Raw genomic sequence first — 27,505 nt, 5'->3', positions numbered from 1 at the left:
GCTGCACTACTCTGTTTAACTGTAACACATCTGAATGCTCACCTGTACATTAAAACAGAGGCAATTCACATAATATTGCCTTAAACATTTGTCAAACTCTCCAGTGGTACAAACACCAGATTTGCAGACTCCAAGAATTACAGATTATTTTACCCACATTTTATTTTAAGTTAAAATTCAAATTGCTTAGCATTTTATGAATACAGTCAAAAACTACAGATGGGAAACGCTGAAGTTCACAGGGTTTTTTTTAGTTACTACTTATATCTCTGAATTTCCTTGTCTTCCCTTGTCTCTCCTTAATTTTTCATTGTGATACATACAAAACTCTGTTTCAAATGTAAAAATCAGAGGCATATTTTTTTAATACAGATATGAAGCAACACACTATATGACAGTTAGGCTTTAAAAATTACCTACTGTTATTTTGCATTGTTTTCTGTTCTCTGTACATTGCTGATGTTGAAACATTTTGAAGTAGGTGTGATACTGACCAGAACCAGTACTAAACAGATGACAGAGATTCCTTCAGTTTGTTAAGAATTTATCCTGGTCATTTCATTCATACAATTACTTTCATGACTGGATTTTATGCTTCCATTCTCTGTAATGTGATTAAGAAAAGCTCCCTCTCCTCCCAGCCCAACCTCAAACAGCCTCATAGATATCCTGACATGAAGATTACATATTACTAAGAGAACGGATTATTTTTCAAGCTAGGATGAACCAAACAGACCCATCTTTAGTGGCTTACATTAAATTTGGATGACTCTCGTCATGAAGGAGATATCTGACACTTGGAATCATATTTTTCTCTCAGGTATGAACTGGAATACTCAAACTTCCAGACTGGTTTTGTACTTGGGGGATGTAACACAGCGCCTGCAATGACTGATTATTACTTCTGTGACAACCAACTTTTTAACTGCCCTGAATAAAAGACAACCTGTTTCTACAGTGGTAAACATACCTAATGAGGCTACTTGTCCTTCCTAAAGGTAGGGAAAGGTTGATACTTTCTTCTAGTTCATGGGATCTTCTCCAGCTGCTACTGTCCCAGGTCTGTAACACAGTGGCTCTGGTGATGCAGCACCAGGACAGCTGAAGAACCCACACCCCCTTGGCCAACCAGAAGCATCAATGGCCAGAGAAAAACTGCTGCTATGACTCTGCATTTTATCCTCCCTAATCTTCTACTTATGCATGGGAGTTGCAAAGGTCTCATTTCCAGAGAATGTTAAAGGAACTATTATTTTAAAACAAGAAGTGGAGTATTTAACATAACAAATATAATCACACTGATAACTGGCTTCTAATCAAGTTGGGCTCTTTATTGTGTAGATAGCAATGGGTTGTATTTGTATTATGGGTCATTTCACCATTTGGGAAATGTTATTAGCAATTATTTTTAGGCCTTCTTTGTCTTATTGTTTAACTTCAGCTCTTCTTCAGTTGCTCTGCGGAAAATGTACTTATGCTTAAAAGCACAGATGCTTTGGCTGCACTGTCTTACAGAAAACCTGACATTTGACTCTGCAACATACTAGGGGAAATAAAAAGAAGAAAAGGAAACAGCAACTCCCATGGCACTCCTGTATCCTCTTAACATTTTCTTGTAACTATGCTGTTTTATAGATGAAACTGTCACTGCAAAAATGACAAATATAACACATAAAAGAAGAAAAATGGGCAATAAATCACAAGTGACACTTCAGCCCATTGAAATGCATTCAGCCAGTGCTGCAGAAAGTGGGAACATTTCCTTGTTTTGCATTCTGCCCAGCTGAGAAAAGGACCAGAATCCTTGAACAATTGGTACAACAATCATTGGGGCCATCACATAAAAACAGGCTTAGAGTTTCACTTTGGAAAGTCAGATCCATTCTCATTCTGCTTTCCTTGTCACTTATCTTGCAACAGCACTGCAATATGGCTTTGACTTTACAGCACACAGGTGCTTATTCTCCCCTGGATAACTATCCACAACTCCAACTAATGCAAATGTTGCCCAGAAGTACCAAGACAAGAATAAACTTCTAAAATAGTGTATTGAACATGCAGACAGACATGTCTGCACATAGGTTTGTTATTAGAGACTCAACTAGGAAATAGTCTCAACTAGGAAATAGTGGGTTCTACATTGCCCAAAACAGCACTTCAAGTTTTAGCATGTCAGAGTACATCTAAATCAATGTTACATGGTCCGGGATGGAGAAAAAATTAATGTGAAAGTCTGTCCAGTACATGTTGCTATACCTCAGATGCACTGTAAAGCAAAAATTGAGGTTTTGTGTTAATAAACAAACCGTATTTTCAGAAATGCAGTACAAAACTGGAGTAAATCTCTTGACATAAAATATTCCATGAAGTTGTGATTTAATCAATCAAAGATTTCAGTTTATTTTTTTCACTTTTACAGTGGAATGGCTGAGAATAGAATGTGACCCAGAACACTGCAATAAATCTTGCTATGTACTGAATGCACATCCTAAGAAATGGGTATATTTTATTATAGTGCGAACTTCATAAGGGAGAAGAAACTTACTAGGATTTTTTTATGACTGCTTTTAGCTTGTTTATAAAATATGGAGATCATCTAGACCTTAAGGTGTGCAGGATAAAACTAATTTATGTTTTAAGCTTCTGCCCCATCTTTTACAAAAAAAAAATTCTTCCCAATCATTAAGTATCAGTTACCTTACAAAACTTCTGACAGATCTTGCTGCATTTGATTTGTATCAAGAATTTAATGTATGAAGAATGTACAATACAGAGCTCTCTCTTGCAGCTGGATGTGTAATTACAATGGGTCGTAAAAAGGGCGTTCTATGGAAATCAGTCTTAATAATATCCAGCAAAGTAGTGGCTGCTCCACTAAATCACAAATGGAAATACTTTAATTCAAATACAAGTAGCTCAGACATATTTCAACAATTAAGTAAATGCCTGACAGAATGAACACCCTAATCATGATTCCAAGCATGCTATTTTATCAGAATGCAGAGAACAAAATATATGAGAGCCAAGTGAATACCAAATATGGCCAATTTAAACCTATTAGATGAAGTGTCTCTTACAAAATACTGAAACAAACTTCAAATTATTTCAGTATTTCTCAAAAAGATGGATTTTTTATGCAACTCTGAAGTTAAGACCATACAATCACATTTTTATGTTGTAAGTTTTCTGATAACATTCTACATGATTTCAATTGAATGTTAAACCGTATTTGTTATGAAAACATGGAGACAGTATCATGAGTACTACTGTGCTTCATGTATACATAATCTTTTTTCCTCACACACAGGAGTAAGATATTAGATATGCTCTGTCTGTTGAAGGACAGGTTCAATTGAGTAGATTTCAAGTTAGTTACTTTTTGTAAGGTAACACAGAAAGCTAAATGCTATCCCCCAAATTTGAATTCCTTAGCTACTACATTATTGGATCACTGATAATTATGTATTGAGTGAACACTGATTTCCCTGTTTTGGCTTCTAAGAGCCAAAATCACACAGTTGCTTTTACACTGTGTTATCTTATTCCATAACTCAAGGACAACTACACTATTAGTTAAGTGCAGGGAAAAGTTCTCTTTGCTACAGGCTTCAAAGGCAACCTGGAGTGGCTGTCAAGATATTTAGGGCAACTAGCCTGTAATCCTTCAAATGGTAGACCTGTTATTTTTATATGAAAAAGGAAGGAGAAAGGAAGGACAAAGAGAAATTAATAATGCATTGTTTATCAACTGCACCAGTAAGAGGCAAGACAATGATGACGAGGATGGAGGAAATGAGTGCAAGCAGAATTGGCTTGAAAGCTGAGCTGTGTTATCATGATATTTGTGAAGAGGAAGACCTTTCAAATTTGGTAACGATATTCAGGAATGCAGCCAAGATTTTAAATTTTCATTATGCAAGAAGCATCAGCTTCCAATGTAAAGAAACCCGAAAATGCCATCCTTGACCTTCCCACTGCTGCTTATGTATCTCCTCAAATGCTAAAAGACGAAAGTAATTTCTTGATCTCAAATATAATTACTTTGGTTCTGAGCAAAGAAGTGAGAAAAAAGCACTGAACAGAAAATGCTAAGTGACATTTAACAGTTACAGCTGTAGGGCTTGTGGTAACTACAGTTAGAAACAGCCCTGTACTTTCATATAAACAAATCCTTTTACATGGAAATAATTTCCACAGTCTTGAAATTTATAGGACAAAAATGTGGGGACAATGTGTATGACTCTCAGGTCCATCATGTGTGGTCCAGTTTCTGTAAACCTCCTTTAAGAAACCCTTTGTGCTTCTCATGGGTACTGCAGATCCCACTACTGCTGTACGGCCCTGGCGTGGAAAAGCCTGCCCTAAGGACCACTAGACAGGATGTTTCCCTAGAAAAACAGGAATTCTTGTTGCTGTCATGGGACAACCATGTGGGCTGGGTGAGGTTTCTTTGCTTGCTACTGCAGTTGTGGCAAACGAGGAGGAAGATGTTTCCTTCCTTTTGAGCACAGAGTCTTTCAAACATGAGGTGGGGCTGGGAAGATGATGAGGGTATTTCAAAGGCTTTCTAATACATTTCACAAATAGCTAGAAATGCTGTTGGCAGGTATAATCTGATATGCTCCTTTCCACTACAAAATTAGATTCTGGTAGAACATTTTTATTTCCTTTTCAAGAAAAAGGAAACAAATTTCACAGATCTGACAGACAACCACAGACTGCCAATGCCACCAGTGACAAAGCAATGAAATAAATCCTATGTCAGCCAGCTATCCATATCTCTTTATAGCCAGCTAGCCATATCTCTTTTCTCTCACTCTTAAGTGCTATGGCCATCCTCTTGTGAAACAGGCATGTGTCCAGCATTACTTGTAGCTACCCAGTTTTGCATTGAAACAAATAAAAAACCCAAAACAGGAGAAAATATTTTAATCTCCACATGGAAAAATATAGAAGCTTATTTGAATCCTGTGATAAAGAAATCAAAGCTTGAAGTTCAAGGATATGAAAGAGATCCTGTCTCTTCAATGATTTATTTGAATTGTCAAGTAAAAATTAACTGAGGTATAAATATGTATGCAGACACAGCTTCTGCCAAGCAGCAGTAACAAGAACAAGCTACTTAATGGCACTGTAAGTATGTTATTCTGGTTAGTTCATACATTATTAGAAAATAAAAGTATACCATGCAGCAATTTCATCTTGATTGACAAGGTAACTTGGGCATTATGGATCATTCAGCTTTATTATTATAACACATACCCCAGAACTAAAAGCTAGAGCAGACATGTCACTAATCCTCTTATCTTAAGCTGAATCATTTAACTGCCTCTTATTTACTGTAGCAGTATCCAGATATCAGACATCTGAACTCGTCACATAGGTAACAATGTGCTTTCCCAAGGAACTATGCCAGTATTCTTCAAAAAGGCAAAGATTTATCATACACTAAAAGCTGATGGACTAGGTTTACTTTCTCCTTTAGATATTTCATCACTTCTGGTTCTAGAGTTTTTAATGCTCTTTGATTGTCTTTGAAAATAAAAATGTTTGCAAATCCCTGAAAGGTTTTAGGCACAGGTTTCTTTTCTAAACAAAATCAATCATTTCCCCGGGTTCATAAAGTTTTCTAGCATATTCTGAGCCATCCTTCAAGCCATATACAGCCTCATAATGGTTCCACTTGAATACTGAGTTTACTTTGACAATTAGATTTTAAATCCTTAAGTCTTGTTCATTCTCATGTCACATGCTACGCTGTTTTATTTTAATCCTAGAACTCATGTATGACATAATAAAAAGGAATCTTTTTTATTTCTTTATTTTAATTTCTTTCATATTGAAATTTTGCCAGAAGACATGATCTTCCTACCATTACACCGGAAAAAACCCTGAATCCACTAATACTAGATCTTTGTCCTAACTTGCACATGCAACTTTTGAGCCTCAATTATTTAGAAATTCTAGTGTCTTGATTTAATAACAGAGAAAAAAAATAAACAGGTACACAAATATATACCTATATGCAAACTTTCATTTAATTTATGGATAGAGCACGACAAGATCTCTTTACAACATGAGGCTTGAAGGAACACTCCACAGATCACACACACAATGGGCACATGCAGTGGAGTTGTACATACACGGACATGTGTGTGAGTTTTGGTGCCAAGCACACCACTGAGTTTAATGGAGCTGAGGAAAAAAAAATATAAACAGAAAGGAACTTTAAACACAGGAAACTGTTCATGAGCAGAGAAGGAAGAAACTGTCAGGGAAAAGGAGCCAAAGAAGAAGAGACAGAATGGGCATGGTGACTGGTCCGTACTTGAACATCTGACCTGTTAGCTGGTCGTCGCCTGCAGCAGGGGCGATGCGAATGTATGGTGTTGTAAGCTGAGTCACGATTATCGCAGCTAAGGCAAAGGAAGAGGTCCAGGTCAGCATGCATGAGGGAAAAAAAAGCCAGACTGAAGCTACGCCAGCAAGAAGAATCTTGGTCGGTCATTTATTGTCTGAACTTCACAAATGAAAACCAAAAAACTCCCACAAGTTCCTTTTCATCTTAAGTTGTTAGTGTGGTTATTCTGCAAATTAATAAGCTTTGGCGTGTGAATTTCATTCAGGAAAAGGACTCAAAGCACATTATTTACTGCATTTGAGGAAACTGGAGACTCTTTGGCTCTGCCAGTCACAGCACTAAACTTTCTAAGTGAAAACAAGCTGATTATTCAGAGTACTCTAATATCAACTTCTCCAAGTAATTTGAGCTAGTTTCATTTTGATTTTCCTATTTCATAATACTACATTTTTCCTACAATTCTTTAAAGACAATTTTTATGTGAAGCATTTTTGAGCTAGTTAAGATTAACTTTTCTGGTACCCACTTGGCTTACTGTTCAAAAAATGCATCCACTACCCATATACTTAATGTTCAGTGTACAGAGAATGACCACTGAGAGGTGGCACACCTTTTATTAAGTATGTGTGTAACTGCTCCAGATCTGAGTTTAAAGTTCACAAAAAAAAGCTGAAAACCCTGACTTGTTTGCACTCTGAAATATCCAGATTTGTCTGACAGTGTTTTAACAAGCACTCCCTGCTGCAGACAACTGCTAGTGTGGCTCACATTAATAAAATTTGTTATTTCTTTGTTTTCCAGCATTCCATGATTGCCTCTAAATGGTTAAGCACGCTGTGATACATATATATTAAGGAATATTAAAAAAATTAAAAGGTCAGATCCAACACGATGCAGCTGGAGAATGATGCAAAGAAAAAATATTGGAAAATTAAGGACAAAATTATATGAAAGATCACTCATTTACATAGAACAGCCTGGGTGCTATTAGAAATGTGGCAGCGAGAGAGGAAAATAGATCATCTACCATCTGCAGACAATTAAACTCAAAACTGCTGCTGCATAATATTTGGAAATATCCCTCTGCAACACTGAAATGCAGTGTTGATAGTAGCTTCCTACTGTTGCTATTGGATTTAAAATATTATAATATCCTTTTCTCTCTCATAATTAATGAAAGCCTTCCAATATTGCAAAATTAGAACAATGGTGCCTCCCTCTTGAGAACTGCATTCCTAGGAGATAATCAAGATGTTTCTATCCAGACAGTGTTGTAAGTCATATCAGGAAATATAGTCTTAATATAAATCACAAACCACCACAAAGTTGATAGTAATAAACTTGGAGGAGTTTTGGAATGTTTTTAACTTAGTCTGTTGAGATTTTACAGTCATTTAGCTTGAAGAAAGAGTAGGAATATGAAAGCCATATTTCAAGCAATATATGACAACCTTTATTACCACTGGTACAAAAAGCTATTCTGGATTTTTGTTTGTTTGTTTGTTTAATTATCTTGTCAAAAATAATGAGAGTGGAAACCCTGCAGTCTCCCCATTTGTATACACACCAAATAGTCACAGAGGTCCCAGAAGCCTTTCTCTACAGAAAACTGAGATCAGGAGACTCCACATCATAATAATGGGCTGTAAGATCCTTCTACTAACAAAGTCACTGGCAAAGGCTTCCTTTGACTTCATCAGAAGCAGAACTTTCAGCTCTACAAAATCAAACATTCTCATCCTAATTTGTACTTGTAATCACTGCAATCAGGATTTTTATATGATCTCTAAAAGAACACATTTAACAGGGTTTCATTTGTAAAAATGCAATGGTCATAAAACAAGATAATTTTTTTAAAGGGTACAAACTGAGGTTGTTTAAAATACACTTGATGGAATGAGAAAGTATTATCTAGCTACTGACCCCAGACATGCATTTGACCCAGCAGAATTAGGCTGCACTTTTCTGGAGATAGGCTGTACTCCTGTAACAGGAAACCTGTCAATATGATAATAAGCTATCTGCTGCACTTGGTCTCTGATACAGCAACAAGGTTTAATGTCTGCCAGTTGAGCACATGCTTGGCAGCAGAGCACATGCATCATTCCTGCTGACATCAACAGGAGGGAAGAGGGTACTCAAGGTACAGAACTGTTCTGCTGGATCTGGGACATGAACATTATGTTTATATTACAATTACATATATTTATTTTTATAAAAAATTTAAAAGTGTATGGTAGCCTATGGAATGAACACTGCAGGACATGGATAAAACCAACTCCCATTGACCTTAAGAAGGTCTTAAGGGCACCAACAACTTTACTATCTGGAGGTGAGATAAAGGGAATATAACTAGCAGGTGACATAGCTCTGCTCCTGACATGTTCTGAATGCCCATACTGGTCCTCAGGTCAGACTTCACACAGGCTAACCACAATGAAGTGGCTTGGCCAATCTCAGCTGGCTCAGCGGAGCAACTTGAAAGTTCCCTTGAGTGACCTAGATCCTAGGAAGGGCTCTTGATCCTAGGAATGGCACCGGACTTTATGCAGTAAACTACTTACATCTCTACTTTAAGATGGAACAGTTGTGAAGTACTCAATGAGATTATTCTCTGTGTGCAAAAGCAGGTACATGATTGACTCGATTAGGACCTAGCTGGTCAGAGCATGGTGCTAGGAACACCAAGGCTGTGGCTTCAATTGCCATATAGGCCACCCACTTAAGAGCTGGATTCAATGATCCCTTGCAATTCAGAATATTCTGTGATTCTGTGAAACCATAACGCTTCTCACAGACATAGTAAAATCCACAGTGTGTCTACTGATTCCAATGGCCTACACAAGGCCGTAGGTGTTTTCAGGATCAAACCATAATTCAAAAGAAGATTTTACCAGTTTTATACATGAACGTCTTGAAGCACTTCCTCTAGCTCTAAAAACACTGAACTTGAACTTCTGAAGATAAGAGAAGCCCAGATGACAAATATTTCAGGAATGTTACTAGTATGTGAAAACTAGACGTGGTACTGGAGAGCGTTCCCAATCTTATTTGTCAGGAGCACTCCAGCACATAAACAGATGGACATAACAAGCACATAGAGCTTAAGTAGCTCACTGTCTAGTAGTTACACTGTAGTCTCAAAGCTCAGTGGAAAATGGTGCAAGTCTAAGAAATCTGACAGAGTGGTCAGAGCAGCCCTTGCTTACTGGGGCACGAACAATGTGAATGTACTGAGCTGTACTGAGCTGTTTGTGGGGATTAAACAGAAGGAAAGGAGATTGGGAGAGGACAATTTTATGTCTTGTCCCAATGCAGGTATAGTGATTTCTGACCTACACACATAGGGACTTTTTGCTACGTTTTCTTCTAATGCAAATGTAGGAGGTCCAGAGAGGGCACAAAATTCTGCTTTTCCCTTAAGTATCTCAGTTAGATCCAAAGGGGAAACATCTGTGCAGACAGCTACTTTTAATACCATATAAAAATATGTCATGGTCTCCATTTAATCTTTTTAAATTAATACAGATCAAAAATATAATTCAAGCATTCAGTTCTAAATCATGGAAATCAGTGCTTTACTGTAGCCCCCCAAGAAAATTTTGCACCAGGGACTAAAAATACCATCAAGGCTACCTCTGGTTTAAAAAAAAAAAAAAGTCCTCACAACAACCTCTAACATTATTTTATTATGAAAAAATCTGAAATATGCTTTCAAAACAGGAATGTAGGGAGATTTTATTAAAATAAAAGCTGCATTTCTCACATCTCCATTGCCAAATGGGTTAGCTCAAAGTAGCTTGTTGCTATGGGAGCTATTCCAATCCACGAAGTTACCCTTGCTTCTCAAATGAGAGAGTAAAAATTTTCAGTCAGCCAAGTAATTTAAATAGTTGAACATCCATTAGCTATCAGGAATACAAATCTTCAAAAAATTTAAAATCCATTCCTCTAATCATCTATTATGATTTCTGATGTGCCCTAGTTCACCCCTGATATCTCTGAAGCTACTTGAAAACAATACCGGATTTCACTTCATTTCAATCTGGAATTAAACTCTCATCTGTATTTTATTTGGGTTGAGTTCAGATATTCGAAAGATTTCTGTGGTTTAGTAAGCAGTCAGTATATTGAAATTAAAACTATTTCCTTTGGTTTGGAAAAGAGAAGAAGCTGGGAATCAGCTCAAAACAGGCATGAAAATGTATCTGTCAAATTAGGGAATATACAAACTTTCAGCAGGGGTAACTTTATGCTAACATTTCTGTTACTTTTAAGTAATGACATTCTCATCCCATTTAGACTTAGAGGTGCTGATGTGAAGTCTCCATGTAAAGGAAATCATGGCGGAATCTCTTCCATTAGGGAAAGTCACTAGAAACAAGCATGATCTCCTGCAAGGCGCAGTAGTATAGGGATGAAGCAGTTCTTGTTTCATGCTCTTGCCAGGTGCCCAAACTGCCAGGTGGTATTACCTGTTCCTACTCAGTGCTGCATGTTCTTTCCTGTTCCTCTACTACCATCTCCAAGTCAATTGTACTATTCCATCAATTCTTTTTCAGGCTTTTAAGTTGCCACCAGCTAAAGGTACTAAAAAGGTGAGACTACAAAGATAATCACAGATAGATCTAGCCCCCAAAGATAAATAGATCAGCAACGTGTTTATGTTTCCCTGTTTGGAGACAAAACCTATAGGCAGTACTGTCTCAATTATGCATATTTGTCTCATAAATGGTAGTATCATCTGCTGACAGATGAGTAAATATAGCTGATCTGTCTCATTAAAATGAAGAGCATGGTATCTCCACTTCTCTTTTATACAGCAATTAAGTTAAGGTAATTGGTTACAAGTAAGGGGCAATTTTTCACTACCCATGTATAAGCAGCCAATATGTACTCTGCAATTGGCAATTTTACAACTCTAGTATACAAATACAGATATATGTATGTAAGTGAGATCATATAAAAACCCAGAGAATATATTTTAAAAGCCCTGTGTTCAAGCAGACAACCAGAAGTAATTAATAAATTTATGGTTACAAACAAACAAACAAGCAAATTTCCTAAATCTCAGCTAAGAATGCAAATGATTCTATGAAAATTCTATAATATGTTTAGTGATCTGTTTTAGCACTATAAACACTTCTGGAAGTTTCCAAACACCATGTGAGGGGAAGGTCAACAATCTGAAGTACAGAATACATGACATAATCCAAACATACCTTTTGTGGCTACCCTGACGCAGTCGATTTTAGTTTCCTGTGTCAAACAAAGAGGAAAAAGGTCACATCTTGTGTTTCTAGACAGAGAAAGTCATCCATTATCCCATTCTTAAAAGTACTGATAAAATGTCAAAGCAGAATGTGCCTCATTCCATATTTAACTGCTTATTAGCTAACTCCACAGTGCTTTCTTAATATGGACAAGCACTACTTGGGTATGGTATGTAAACATTTCACTTAAAATTCCTCTGAAAGAAGAAAACGTGAAAGATATTGACAGGAGCACAGGCAAGTGTTCAGCTTTTTAAAGATATTCACAGGAGCACAGGCAAGTGTTCAGCTTTTTAACTGGCAACATAATGACCTTGGGAGATATTTTTTTCTTACAGAAAGTATAGTTTGAGGCATCATGTTAGACAACTTTAGGAAGAAAAAATAATCAATGGTGTTTCACATTGGTGCACTGTCGGTGCACTGTGAATGAGGGAGCATTATGGTTTCTGGCAGAAAACATTTCCAGGCTGTCAGCACAAACAGCCAAAGCTTATCAAGAATTGAAGGGCTCTGGGTAGGTCTGTCCAGGAAATGAAAAACAATTCCAGGAAGAATTAGTCTGATGAAACATGATCTGTGAGGATCCTTTTACACACTTTTCATTTCAGTTCCATCTATTTCATTTTCCTTTTACTTTGTTTGCAGAAAGGGACCAAAAAAAAAAAAAAGTGATTTCTAATTCAATCAGGACAACCAAATGAGAAAAAAGGAGATCACGATGTTTCAAACTAAGGCAACAGGACTGGACACGCCAAGACAGATGTGCTAAAACCCACAATTGTATTTGCCTTAAATGAGACAAAAGAAATCACAACATTTTCTTGTTCGAAGCAAGAAAAAAAACCAAAAAGGAAGAAAAAAAGCCAGTCAAACACAGTCACTGGACAGCTTTTAGCTAATAAGACAGAATGGTAACATACTACTTTGCCTGCTCACTACTGACAAAACGTGTGGTTTTCCCCTCCTCTTTCCTGTAACCTTTAATCATTAAGCAATATTGTGTTAGGAAAACTGCTATTTTTTAAACTCAGTGTGTTAAATTTCACGGTTACTTCATTTTCTCATTAGCAACTAAATTGGGCATCCTGCTAGTTGATGCCAATCATTTATTTACACACAAACACTGTATAAAATCACGCCTGTTGCAAGACCTACCCCGTTGGCTCTGCTAGCAGCTTGGAAATAGATGCTGTAGCTCTTATGAGGAAGAAGAGGAGTATTCCAGAAACCACTGTAGGTTTTGTTATCACCAATAGTAAAAGGCTGAGCAACTAGTAAACCATTGGCTGGAATCTCTGCAGCAAAGTAGTACTGGGAATTCAAGAGTGAGGCATTCTGGAAATGAATGGGCACTGGGTAGCACTTCAGGATTTCAGTTGTCTTTTTGGTCCTCCGTGGGCGCTCCTCCTCAACAACAATTTGATAGACACTAAGAGAGTAGAAAAGAAAGAAGAAAAGAAACAGTGGTTATTTTAAAACTTGGGCAGTCAAACCATCCTAAAACTGTAACAGTGTACCAGTATTTACTGGAAAAAAACAACTGTTAAAAGAAAAAAAAAGAACACAGGAAAAAAAAATGACATTTTAATATTCAGGTGTATAAGTTTGTGGAATAGATTCATGCTTTCAAGTTAATTTTGTTCTGGAAAGACAAAAATAGCCATACACATCACAGCTTTTCACACAAGTGAATGCACATTTTACTGTTCAAACTCTGGTACAGAAAAATTGTGTTTAATCAGTGCTAAAATGTGAAATTAAGTATTATTTTGTTCACCAAAGCAAGCATAAAGCTATAGAGTCCCTTCTCTAACCTGTTATCTTACGTAAATGAAATTAAATTAGTACTAAGATAAAAATGAAGACATAAATTACAGAGAGACAGGAACCAGTATTTGCTTAACTGTTGACATTATAAGTATTTATAAAAACACAAAGCAAAATTTCAGTGGCATATTGACTACTGCTGAGCAAGTATAAAACACTTTTTGATAACACTATTATCACTCAGCAAAGCACTTTCATACATCTCATAGATAACTGTATTTTTGAGTCTCTGCATTCTGCAAAGCAAGTCAGTTTGCACTTGCAGTCTCTGCTGTATTGGAACCTACAGAGAACAGTCCATCCCTCCCCACTGTAAAGGTGCTAAGGACATTCAAACAGGAACAAAGAAATTGCAATTTCTGCTGTATATGCAAACAGTGTAATCATTATACCCTTGCAGTTGCTGTAAAAGACTGAGTCAGTGCTTTTAAATTCGTGATGTGGGAAGTCCACGTCTCTAAAGAGGCCTGGCTTACAAGCTTATTGCTTCACTGGGGACCAGTGATTCTTAATCAGTATTTGTCTCCTGGAATCTTGAATCCCAGTAAACAAGTCAGACTAGATAATTGATGTCAAAGTGGCAATGTGTCCACATTTTTGTGCATCATCTACATCCAGTAACACTTTATGATCTTTCAAGTTGACAGTTCATAAAAAACAGCAATCTCTGCATAGGAAGCTTCTTAAAGATGAAATATCCACAGAGTCTTCTGACGTATTACTGTTCCTGTCATCTGTAGGTAGAGAATTATGTTTACAGAAGATTCTGCCCAAAGTACAGGGACACATGGGCTGAGCTTCTGCAGGACCATCTCAGTCTGGACCCAACAGGGTTTACTGGCCTGGTGATATCCCTGCACAGCTGTGGCTACTTCCCTTCTAGAGGCAAACCTGGTTTAGAAATAAAGGGATGAACTGTCCAGTGACAGGAGGGATGGTGCTTTAAGCAACCTGGAGGGGAAGGCATCCCTTGACCAGATTAGGAGGTCAGATTAGACGATCTTTAAGGTCCCTTCCAACCCAAACCATTCCATGATTCTAGGACACCACCATTTAAGGTCTGCAGAGTCTTTATAGTCAAATATCATCAAGGGGCAGAAAAAGCCAATTTTCTTGACCATCTTACTGGTTTTTTACCAGATTTATTGATCGTGTGCCACAGAACCTTGTTGACTGTATTTTAAGATCTAGCATCTCCAGGAGGAGATGCTGTACTTCTATGCTCACAAAAAATGCCCACGAAGTTAACACTGAGAATGCACCTTTCCTTCTGCCTGATTTAGACTTTCAATATAGTGCAGCTTTAGCTCAGAGTTATTACATTTAAATCTATCTGCCTTCACAAAGATATCTATACACCTACAGTTCCAAGAGACCTGAGCAGAAAGAGTGTCCACTTATAGGTCAACCTAATTGCTTCTCAGACTCCATTGATTATAATAACTAAATACTCAGCTCACATGTAGACATCTAAAAGTAGACACTCAAATTTAAATGTTTTAATTGAATGCTGAGCTTCACACAGAAATCTAACCATGCATAAATTTAGTACAGCCAGGGACACAGGAATATCTTGAGGGTTCACTTGAAGGCCTCTGCTTGTACATTTTGCAGCTCTGTGCAACAAGAGATATTCTGCTTCATATCAAGCAGAAACATTTTCATTAGTTGATTAATTCCATGCTGAGTAGTAAATGAAGGTCAATCCACAGCAATGTTTCTTTGATCCTGTGGGAACAGATTTATAAAAAACCTAGCCAGAGAATATCTACACTAAAATCTTGGTTTTTTTCTTACAAATCAATTTTTGACATGATTTTCACAATTAATTTTCTAGAACAGAAGAGAGTTGCTTAGAACTGGGACTCCAAGCTACTTTGAAGACAGCATGTTGCCTCCTCTAACTATTAATTTGCAATATTAATCTACAATAAATACCATTTGCAAACTTAAACGGAATATTGGGAAAAAATGCAGAAGGTGATGCAAACATTCATTCTTGCAAGAGTGTGGAGCTGGATATACTTGCCTAATACTGCAGCAAATATAAGAATCCAACAGTTTCACTAAGCAGGATGGATAGTAAACTCAGTTGTTTTCTCCTTGCAGCAGGCCTGAATATAAGAGGGACTTCAGACCAGGTGAGATAGTATGACTTGTTTCAGTATTGAAATGAGGATTCTCTTAATTTTTCACTCAGTGATTAAAGCTAAAGACATTTAGACATTTTACAAACAAATCTGTCATTAAAACGCTCCTTTTCCAGTAGTAAATCCGTATTTATTTATACTACACGCACTACTCCTTGTATACTTTTTAGATGCCTGCCATCTACTCATTTTCAGATACTTTAAAGAAAGAAGTAAGTTGACTGGAGCAATTTCAAACTCAAAATGTCTTTTAATCCTTACTCCACAAGACAAATTAGATTTGCAAGCATCTAGACCTCAAATCTATTTGCTCTTTAATAATTTAAGCACTGAAAGGTCAAACAACTCTTTTCTGTTCCCCTTCATCAAAGTCCAAGTGCTAATGAAAAATAACTAAATCCTATCTGCTGGCCAATTTCCACCCACTGCTGTTTCTCTGATGTAAATTAACACATTATGAGCACCTGGGTCAATGGAAACCTGACAGAATTTTACCAGTGATACTTTTTACATTTGTACAAATGAGATCATCTTGCTGATGAATTTTACAAAATTACCCCAATTACAATTATAATCCAAAAGCTTTCTCTAGGTCTTACAATTAATATTACTTTAATAAGTAACAGCTGGACTGCCTACTCTGAAAAGGGTTCAAGCTCAGTGAATTGAGCTAGCACTGTGCCACAACTCTACTATTTCTCTTATGCATTAGTCAGATTTCTGGTTTGTTCAAAGTTGAATTATTCCTTTTCCACACCTCTACATTTCAGAGAATAAAGTCTTCTTACTTGTAATCCAGAAAATGAGTTCTACACTACACTGAAATGTGCTCAAAGTATATTGGTTATTGACAGCATTTAGACTGATTTTCCAGAAGCAAAGAAATGTAATTAAAGTATAATTCATGTTACACAGTTCTACTATAGAATTTTAATGCCTTGGAAATTAAATTCAAAATTTATTTTTTGAAATTAATAGTTCACTGCTGCATTGGGAAAGGAACACATGGCAGTTATTTTTAATCTGGGATTCAAATGCTTCAAATTTGGGGATTAAAAAGATGTATGGGAAAAGAAAAAAAAATATGTTATTTTTACACTGCTTTTTATTCTAACAATTCCAAACCAGTTCCAAATTTAAATGATTATGCAAAGATACAGATCTGAACACTGTACTTTAATTATTGTAAGAAATTAAACATAGCACGTCTCTCAGATGTGCTATGTTTATTGAATATTTATTCAATATTTATTGAATTTCGACTGCTTAAATTGGAATGCTGTGTCAATGTCTGATAAACACACTAGTTTTTTTTCAGAGCTGAAAAAGAGACATGAAAGCAGAAAGAAAACCATATTAATAAAAGACGCTCAGAGTACTTAGACAAATGACAATTTCAAAGAAGATTTAAGTATATATCTAGTCTTAACTACATGACATGATGGGTTTTGGCAACCTCCTTAATCAGGACATTACTCCACATTACTGGAATGCTGTAAATCAAATTTTAATGAATCAAAGTCTCATTCAAAGTTACAGAATAACTTTCCAAGAGGGACCTATTGGATGCAAACATAGACTTCAGAAGTCTTTATACAGGAGTAGGTACATGTACATACTTAACATGTACAATCTAGGCATTTATTGAAACTTCTTAATCTATAATTACATGTAATTCCAAAGTAATTCCAAATTGCAAACAAAGGGAAAACAAGCTTGATTACTTCATTATTGAACTGTCAGCTCTATTTTGTCTCTCTAAACCAGTCTTGATGCTTTATATAGTGGAAGCATTAAAGAAATTCTTAAAATTAATTTCACAGAAGGGAGATAGCCTAAAAAACTGAATCTAGACAAAGACCATTTGAATTTATTTACTAGTCTCAATACAGATGCTATGTGTGATCCTAGGCAAGTCAGTCAACTATTATGAGCCTCAGAAATCCAGCTGTAAAATAAGAAACTTTCTTATTCCTGCTTCAATTGTTTAAAATCTCTTTGAATTCTTATTATCCTTGACCCCCCCCCAAGAAATCTACAAAGCCTGCAAAGCTCTTAAGGTCCACTAGGAATGCTCAAATAAGCTGTGTAAACTATTGGGCTACCTTTGCAGACTGTCATGGTAACACTCTTGAGCCTAATTTGAAGTTTTCTGCTCACTGCTGTAAGTTCATGCTTTATTAGAAATATAGAAAACTGGTACTTTTATAGATTATTTCTGTATTTTGGCTTGCATGCTTACTTTGTTTTAATGCTTACAGAGTCAAACAATAGAATAACCCTTAATCTACATATTGACCAGTTATTCCCACACCCCTATTTATCTGCATGCTAGAATCACTTTACTGCATTTTTCTACTAAAACACCAGTTCCAATAGAGGGCAAAATTAAGAAACCCAAACCCCACTCCATTATCACAGCTCTTAAGTCCATGAAGAACCTGACTGCCCAAACCATAAGAGTCTCCACAGTTTGTAGGGGGGAAATCTTCTGTAGACCCTGAAAATTCTTCTATGGTACTGCCATTAAGACTTTTAAAATGAATCAGTTGTTTTGTTCATGCTTTTTATCTAAAACTTCATATATCTTTACTTGCCATGTGTTATGCAATTTTATTGCCTAATATTGCTTCTTGAAAAGAATACAGCCTTTGGACAGTTTTTTTCTGTATAATATGCAACATAACTTCATCTCTGTCATCAGCTGTCTCTGACATGGTCATATCATATTTATATGGATTAACACTGGAGATACGTATCTTTTTCTCCATGCCCTTGTAATGCACTAGATTCTTGTAATTCATCCTGTAACTTCAAATTTTACTGTTCTAGAAATTATATGTAATTACACATATGTAATGCACCTTGAAATGGAAGAGGGAAATTACTCTTTAAAGGACAGGAATTAATAATTTATGGTTAGCAGGCAAATAGAAAAAGGCTACAAGAAATTGCCACTAACTCTCCTCCTACTGTGCAAGAGCCTTATTTATTATAAGTGGATTAAACAAAGGTGATGAACAACCCCTTATTTATCAGGTGTCTCACCATCACAGCAACACAGGCTTTGCCAGTGGGTGAGGAGTTCTAGCAACACCTAATATACACTGAATAAAATATACTCTGTATGCAGTCATTTCCAGAATGGATTCCATGCCAGAGAACCAGCTGAAGAGCAGTCCCATCCTGCTGACCACTGTCCCTGTGGTCACCTTGCATATTTTATCAAAGGGGAATGACACATGGTTCAACTGTGGACTAAAAGTAAGACCAGGGAGGTTTTGATTAGCAGCAGTACAAATGAGTGTACCTAGTAATGATGGAGAAGGCTGTTTAAGGCAGACACCTCTATTTCAGGGACGTTTTATTCGGGGGATCAGAGATTTTTTTGGTTTTATGAAAAATACAGCATTGCTCACTATAGCTTCTTAAAAAAGCTGAAGAAGCTTTAAAAAAATCCCTTGTAGGAACATAATGTCCAGATATGAAAATATGGAACTTAGAGTGAAGAAAAACAAGCAGACTAAGCAAAACCTCTGAATAGATGTTGCTGCACCCACAACAATGCCAACAAGTATTTTTAAAATCATACATTAAGATGCAATTTATATGGGGGGGGAAGTGATTTAGGCAATTCTGCAAGTAATATTCACCCAACACATAATCATCAAAATTTGTGCAACGGTTCCCATTTAAGCACTTGACACACTAGTGTAAGAGGTGTATTTCCTGTTTCTTTGGGTGAGTAAAGGGAATCTTAAATCCTTATAGCTTTTTGGAATGAAGGGAATCTTAAATCCTTTTAACTTTTTGTTTGCATCTTTACTTGAATCTAGGAGGTTCCATGTAAACAAAAGCTTCACCATTCTTTGGCAGGTTTCCAACTCTGAGGAATTATTTTTGCCTCAGAAATGTAGAAAAGATGCTAAGTACATTTGTGCTACCAGCTTGTTAAAACTTGAATGGAATGATTCTACTTTCACACCTGCCTTTATTCACTAGCTTTTGCAGGTCAAGAGGTAAGTCTGGTTAGATTTTCCAAGGCTGGGCCTTTCTAAATTCTCAGGAAATACTATTACTGGCACCTGAAATTTTCAGCCCATGGGGGAAAAAATAAAATTCAAGGAATCTTTTGGAATCAGACCTGGCATGAACACAAGAGAGACTAATATTATACAACACCTCCATTGTCATGCAAGGAGCCCTATTTCTCAGATCAATCACAGCAGAAATACCTAAACGGCTGTAAAGGAGGAGATAAGACAGCTTAGGTTCAGTCCCTGGAGATAGTGCCAAATGTAAACTCTCAGGTGTCGTAATAAGCTTTATCTTCACAGACCCAAGTCCACTGGGGAACAGTATCTGGTTTTTAATGTAAAACTCCTAAGCTGCTTTGCGACTGCCCAACTCTTTTGTATGGCTGGTCTCAAAGACTTAAAAGTCAGCATTTACAAAGGAGATTTTCTGGGGAAAATACATCCAAGCAAACCTCTCCTTAGCATTCCTATGGTTTTATACAGGAAATCCTGACAATTTTTCAAATGGAAAGCATTAAGTCACTGGAAGTTAAAGATATTTTGCTTGTTCTTTCCTCTAAGGACAGTCACCAGGGAAGGATACAACAGGTTCAATTCCCTTGAGAAGGGAAACATTTGCTACATAGTATCTCAACGGCAGGAGAGACAGGCTCTGAAAACAATAATTTAATGGCTACCATAAGTTCATAACACTTACAAATTCTTTTCCCCAGATGCAGAGGAAAGAAGACATTTCTCTTTTGCAAATCTGGACTCCCTAGGATTTAAGGGGACCCATGAGAGCTTTGGCTCAGAAAATTGCATGAAGAAAATCTGCAGGGAAAAGGAGACAGTGATGCATGCTCCTTCCACTTTCCAGGGGCCAGGTGGGTGCCACCTAGTCCTGATGACAGTGGGTGTTTAACTTTTTGTCTTATTTCCTAGTGCAGAGATTCATTGTTTTGGGGAATCTAAGCACACCTGTCAGGGGCAGAGTGTCCAGCAAGGAGTGCCCATCTTCAGCCTTGTAATTGCAGGCAACCACAACACCTCTCATGAAACCCTTCTGAAATGTTTCTGCCTTTAGACTCAGACATCACAAATGACAATCCAAAATGCAGTTTTGTTTTGTTAGTAGAGAAGGGGAGAGAGAGGGGGAAAAATCTTACAAGAATTTCAGTTTGTAATACTTTGTTATTTAGCAGGACAATAAAGACTGTGGCAGTAGATAATCTGTACTTGGTTTTACAACATACAGCCTGCTGATGGACTGCAGTTTTAACTTTGTCCCATCCATCCTTTGCAAAAAATCAATAAATTCAATACATATGCTAACCTACACTTGTTCAAAAGAAGTATTAGTTTACTATTGAAACAGCATATTAAAATTTATAAGACCCATTTGCTCAACAAGTATATAAGTGGTGGTTAGACATAATGCCAACAATAATTGTGGCACAAGACACTGCTCAGTTGTTATTGTGAACTGGCAAGGGAATCAAAACTGCTCTCTCAATCCTCCCAACCCCCTTAATCCTTGATAAATATTGATGAAATTGTACTTTTTTTCTCCCTGGTTATACCACTGCACGGCTAATTATTTGTAATTGTTTAAATATTGGTGCCCAACTAGGACTTGGCAGTGTTATTACTGCACTGGCCTGCAAGAGTGATTGCCACAATTACCACAAACAGGATAACAAAAATGACAGGATGCAACAGTGTTTTTACAACTGTTATGTACTTTGCTACACCTGAAATTCCTTCATCATCAGTTTCCCCATCCCTATTCTCCCAGGAGCTGAATACTGCCCTATACTGATATGATCCATCTGATGAGACACAGTGTCTTAGCAATTCTGCATACCTAGAAATAACCACCTAATTCTACCTTTCTTCTTCCTCTACAAGACAGCTCTTTGTTATTTTGTGGGGGAGGTTTTTAATTACTGTTTCATCTGCTGAAAATATTAAATGTTCTAAAATATTGCAGGCCACAAAAACTCCTATGATCAGAAACGTACGTTTTCTGAAACACTTAAAACTTCACTGTGGCTTGTACTCTCCATATTTAATATAGATTTATGTATTTGGCTGCTTTTTATTCCAACTCAAAAATGTCAAGAAAATATATAAATTTTGTACACAGTCTGCAGACCTGCACAATACAAAGTGAGCACAAAATGTAAATAAAAATAAGCCTGCTTAAAATAGTACTATTTCACCAGGAGTTTAAAGCAGTTTTCTACAGGTGTAAGTAATATGGCACAAGAGAGAATTTCGCTCTATATTCATAATTTATTTTAGCTATTAAATGCTGGACAAGAAAAGGACATCTTTGACTACAGAGCTCCCCTAAAATGCCCCATAAGGTATCAAGGAGATCAATCAGCTAAAAACAGGCTGCAAGTGACAAACTAAGAGGGGCACCAGAATGCTGGCAATGTATTTTGGTGGCAGTGTTTTTTTCCTCTTGGGTGTTTTAGGGGATTTTTGTTTGTCTGGGGGTTATTTGGTTTGCTGTTTGTGTTTTGTTGTGTTTTTTTTGTTTGGTTTGTTTTTTTTTTCACAGAAAAAAAAGAAATACTGCAGACAAGTAATTGTGCATATGAAAAGAGAGAGACAAAACAAAACTAGGAAAAGATTGAAATATTCAAGAATACAAAAGTTTACACAAGGCAGAAATGTAGAGAAGAAAAGAAGAAAATAACAGATAATGTACTGAAAACAGCCTGACATGTATCATCCTGTCTGGTAACTAAGAAGTGAAAATAAAAAGCAGTAGTAGGAAAGATAAAATAAAAATGAAGTCTCTCTAATACAGATACACTCTAAACAAAGCATTTTTAACAACTTACGCCCAGTTACTTTTTTATAAATTACACACAGTGTTTGCAAAATATTTTAGATTTCATAGCTATATTACAAAATCAAATACCTTTTACGAACAAATTAATTTATTTCATATTAGAGCTGAAAAATCTTATTATATACTTTCTTAAGACTGGGGGGGGGGGATTGTTATCCAAGAATGACTGCCTACAAGATCTCTTCACACTCACTGTGATCTACTGAGCATTTTTTAAAATTGCTCTACCAACTGACACTTGACTTCTTCCATAAATAACTCAGGTAAATGTAACCTTATAATCTTTTTGGTAGGTATGTCACCATTATCTTTTTGGCAGCAATAAAACATCTCTGCTGATAGCTCTTTCATGTATAAGGGGCAAAAATATTCCATTACATTGATCAGGTACTGGGTTTTTTAAAGGCCATTTGAAACAGAAGGTGTATCAAAGTCTTATAAATAGACTAAGACACTACAAGTTTTACTGCAAGAAATCCACAATGTTGTAATCCCATCTCTATTCCACATGTCATCCGTGATACCCAGCTCCCACCTTCAATATGCTCAGCTCCTTTTAGTATCTCCCAAACACTGGCTGGAAAAGAGGAGACACATGCTGTGGCAGCTTCTGGGCTCCATCCTGGCCTGCTGGTATGAGAACTGTAGCTCTCTGCTGATGGCCCGCATGAAATGAACTAACTCATACTCTAACACAGCCTAACCCTCCAGATGCCAATCTGGGTCTTTCACAGAGATGCCAAAGTATGTGAGAAACTCACTATTTATGCAACATTCAAACTATTGCTTGAAAATTTCCAAGAGGTCCTCTATGAATGAGGGCAGGAAGGAACATACAGGCAGATGAAGAGGATGATACTTAAGCCTTGTTTTCTTAGGAAACCAGGAAAAAAGTCAAGTGTAAGCTTTAACTTATTTATGAGTCAGAAAGTTTAATTCTAATCTTGGACATGTAATATAGCACACAGAAGACAAGGAGTACTCCCTTTCTTCATTTTACCAGTGAAAAGTTTTATTCCTACTGAGTAATGACTCAGTCCCTCTAGGAACCAGATACTATTGATCTCACTCCACATGGCTTTATGCTCTTAATTTAAAGCCAAGCAGCAATATCACTAACTTCAATGATGCTGGTCTAAACTGAACTAACCTGGAGCTTTAGATCCTCCAGGGCTTTGAGACCAACTTCATTACCAAGCAGTAAAAACAGGGATGCCTCCTACTTTCTTCATGCTCTTCTCACAACTTGCCTTTAAAATGAATGCAAACCACAGAGAGATTGTGAGGTTACTAATTCCACAAAATAATCCAAAAAGCCACTATTTTGAGATCTTCTTGGGGTGAATATGGAAAAACTGAATAAAAAAAAAATAAATACACTCAGCTGCTTATTATGCCATTCTCCACCATTCAAGTTGTTTACAATCATATATGGGGATCTTTTCCTCTTTTTCTTTAGAGTATTTTCAGTTATTTTAACTTGAGATACAGAAATGGAGAAAGCATAATATATTAACTTGCAGAAAGCTAAACAGATTGTCCCTACCCCCAGCAGAAATAAAACTGTGCATCATCAGCATTGATCCCCAGGGCTTGACTTCCTAGGCCATCCTTCCCACCTCAGCAAGGGTCCACTTTCCTGTAGCCAGAAACACATTGCAGTTCCTCTCCTGACCATGTGAGGAGGCTTAGCTCCTCTTCATCTTTGCAACAGAGCTCTCCCTTGGGGAAGAAGGGCTACTCATTCTCTAAGCAACATTGCTGTGTACAAACAACTAAAAATAATTTAAAAAGAAAGTTGCAGGTATAGATTTGAAGAGGTTATTTCTGCTGTTAACAATGAACAATTGTTAACAATTGTTACTATGAACTGTTACTAACAATCTGTACTATCCTGCTACTGATGTGCTCTTAATTTGAGTACTTTCAGTAATCACCTATTCAAATCAAAGCAGTGAGGGGAGAAGGAAGAGGGTGAGAGGGAGATGGGGAGAAGGAAGGATGCAGAGGAAAAAAGGGAGAGACAGAGAGGGAGAGGCAGAGGGGGAGGGAGACTTCTGTGTAAAATCCTGCTGAGAAGAGGAATGCCAGTTAGTCACAAGTTATGTGGGAAGTTTTTATAATGAAAACAACCCATCATCAGAGTTACCTAGGTTTATTAAATATTTCTCTCCAATCTTGTTTACAGATATTTATATTATAAGACTTTCTCCATCTTTCAAAATTTGTATTAAAAAAAAACTTATTTCCATCAGAATAGCTTAGAGTAACACCCACAATCCCTTTAGTATGCAGAGTAGCACAAAGAAATCACTGGTTTATTCCAGTTTAAAGGACAAATAGCATACCAACTTAGATGTTCAGATTTTTACATTTGTCATGCTGTGGAGGTGTCTGTGCTTAGCTGAGCTCAGAGGACAGTGTGTAACTCTTAGCACAAAGAGCCTATGACCTACACTGGTCTTGCTCATAAAATATAATAATGAAAACAGCTAATAGCTGGTCTTGCAAAGACCATTTTTGTTAGATGACACATGTCTGATACAACCACACAACACTGAATATTTTGGTCTTGTAACTTTAATTTCTCTTCGTCCTGGCTTGATCAAGATAAGATCAGTTCTAAATTGCTTTGGAATATTAGCTGGGTGCCACAAATTTATTTTGTATTCTCTCAACCATAACTCATTACATGGAACTTGCCTGGCATCAATAAGTCACTGTGGCTTTTGTGTGTGTACGCGTGTGTGGGAGTGTGCGTGTGGCTCAATGCCCTGCTGCTAGGCTATTTAGTGATAAAATCTGATATAATAAAATATTAATTACAGCTGAAAGATTGGGTGAGAAATATGAACTCAATTACAGTCCCACATTGTGAACAAAGGGCACGGTGAAAAAATCCTTTAGTTATAGATGTTTGGGATAATAAAAGAACAACTAGAACATTAGACTCAAACTGAGTGCTCCCTAAAAGGCCACCTGTTATTAATCTTCACATCAGGCATAGAATTTCAAGTAAATTAGGTCAAGATGAAAGACTTTTCCTGCTGATTTTTTTCTTAACTAATTTAAAGCTTTATCTGAGTATTTTTTCTTTGATGTCACTAAAATTTAGAAATTAGAAATTTGTAACAAGCACAAGGACACAGCAATTGTAATGAACGTTTAGATATCATATCTAATATGCAAAATTATCACCTTATATTGTGTCAAGAATTAGCAGTTTATTCTAGAAGTCTTAATTTTAGTCAGATTGCCAGTTTCTCAGAAGTGTAAGCAGATGTGGTTATACCATCTTAGAAATCCTCTTTTTTGGTTTGTTTGTTTTTCAAAAAATACCAGCAGTGGAATATAAGTTATTCTAAGACTTCTTAATACATACATTTTTGTTCATCAGTTTGATTTACCCAAGTGTGAAGTCAGATGCATTACCAAAGACTTAACAGAATGTGACCAGATTGCAAACAAGCAACACTGTGATCCAAAGTTAGTCCAAATCAAATAATACGACCTTGAAATCCTATGCTTAGTACCAAATCATAAGAACTAAGAAATCTTATCTATTACTGCAGGCTAAAATGTGCTATTAGATCATAAAATAAGATTCTCATTGTCTGATGAACTGTGTTCTCTATAAACATTGTTTTCTATTTCAACAAATTTTGCTGAAACTATGGCAATGTATTTTGGTACCAAGCCAGAAAACAGACTTCCAATGAATTTACATTTATGACACTTGGAACAATCCAAAGACCATTTCAAAGCTTCTTAATCAGCTTTATGTTCTTTGCTTAATTTCTTTTTAAAAATAACACAGAAAAACGATAAGTTCATAAGTATAAGATAAAAGTATCTTGGTACAGCAAGCAAAGTGCTTTTATAAGCCAATATTGCACCATTTAACTCACCAGTTTTCAGGTTGCCAAAGCCAATTTACAGAACAACAGGAAAGCATGGAAAAAGGAGTAAAGTCTCGTCACAGTTTACAATAAATTAAAGAAAGCAAAACTGTCTAAAATAATTTAGTCTAAAAAACAACAAAGTTAGAGGAGATCTGAAGGAAATATTCAAAATGGAAAGCCATGTCATGGCTGACTGTTCCTTTCTTTTCAATCTGTCACAGAGAAAGAAAATGCTGATGCACAATGGTACTCCAGTACAGCTCAATGACGAAGATACAAAAGAAAATTCCAGGAGTCTGAACACATGCAAACCAATATGCAACAATCTGCAAGATCACACAGCCCATCTTATCAGAATCAGAAGAATCACTTCTGAAGTGTATGCCTAACTTTCTGATACTCAAAGACAGCTCACTGCTGCTTGAAAACTGCTTATGACTGGAATGCAAAGATTCACTACAACACACCTTCAGCTCCAGCAAAGCTGCTGATGGCACCCAAACCATCAGATTCCACCTGATTCCATCCTGCTATGTGAGGCAGGGAGCAATGAAGAAACAGACTAAGTGTTTTGCTTACTATAGAATATGACAGAATGCTGTTACCCTTTCTTCACAAATTTTGTAGAAAATAGATCTAGCAAGGTCTGAATGACCAGTTTACTTGGATTCTCAAGAAAAGAGGAAGGCCAATTCCCACCTAACAGAGGCAACTGTATTTCTTTAAGTCTAAATGGGATGAATGTGTTATGTCATGTCCACTAAACAGTTCTGAGATTCAATCATCTCTTTTTAAATAAATACTATAATATATTGTTTTCATTCTACAGTCTTCAGGGTAGCTGGATATGATACAATAAAATACTGTACTGGAATTAGAAGACATGGAGTAACACAAAAAAGCAGCAGTCTTCATACAAACCTGTAATATCTATATGTCCAAGTAATATCTACTTTCAAAGAAAGCTAGGGCCACTTTCAAACAAGATTTCTTCCTCAAGAGCCATGAAGATCAATAGCTACACAACGTTAAATTAGAAGAACAATGAAAAAATACCTTGAGAAATGATGTGATGTCCTTAAGGAATGGGAACATTCCCTCAGA

At 36.6% G+C, this 27,505-nt stretch overlaps 1 protein-coding gene across 1 annotated transcript in view; it reads right to left on the bottom strand.

Annotated features, from left to right (window-relative positions):
* The window catches only part of PTPRM (protein tyrosine phosphatase receptor type M), a 438,824-nt gene that overhangs the window by 162,375 nt on the left and 248,944 nt on the right, over positions 1-27,505 (bottom strand). The window contains exons 12-14 of the mRNA XM_054284774.1: positions 12,793-13,066; positions 11,584-11,620; positions 6,342-6,416 (exon numbers count right to left, since the gene is read on the bottom strand). Of these exons, the coding sequence (XP_054140749.1) occupies positions 6,342-6,416; positions 11,584-11,620; positions 12,793-13,066 (386 nt within the window). The remainder of the gene's footprint in view (positions 1-6,341; positions 6,417-11,583; positions 11,621-12,792; positions 13,067-27,505) is intronic.

Source organism: Melozone crissalis, unplaced genomic scaffold, assembly GCF_028551555.1.
Source record: "Melozone crissalis strain CALT ecotype California unplaced genomic scaffold, PUWL_Pcris_2 ptg000042l_1, whole genome shotgun sequence".
In the NCBI taxonomy this organism is placed as follows: Eukaryota; Metazoa; Chordata; class Aves; order Passeriformes; family Passerellidae; genus Melozone; species Melozone crissalis.
This window is presented reverse-complemented; position numbering and strand designations above follow the sequence as displayed.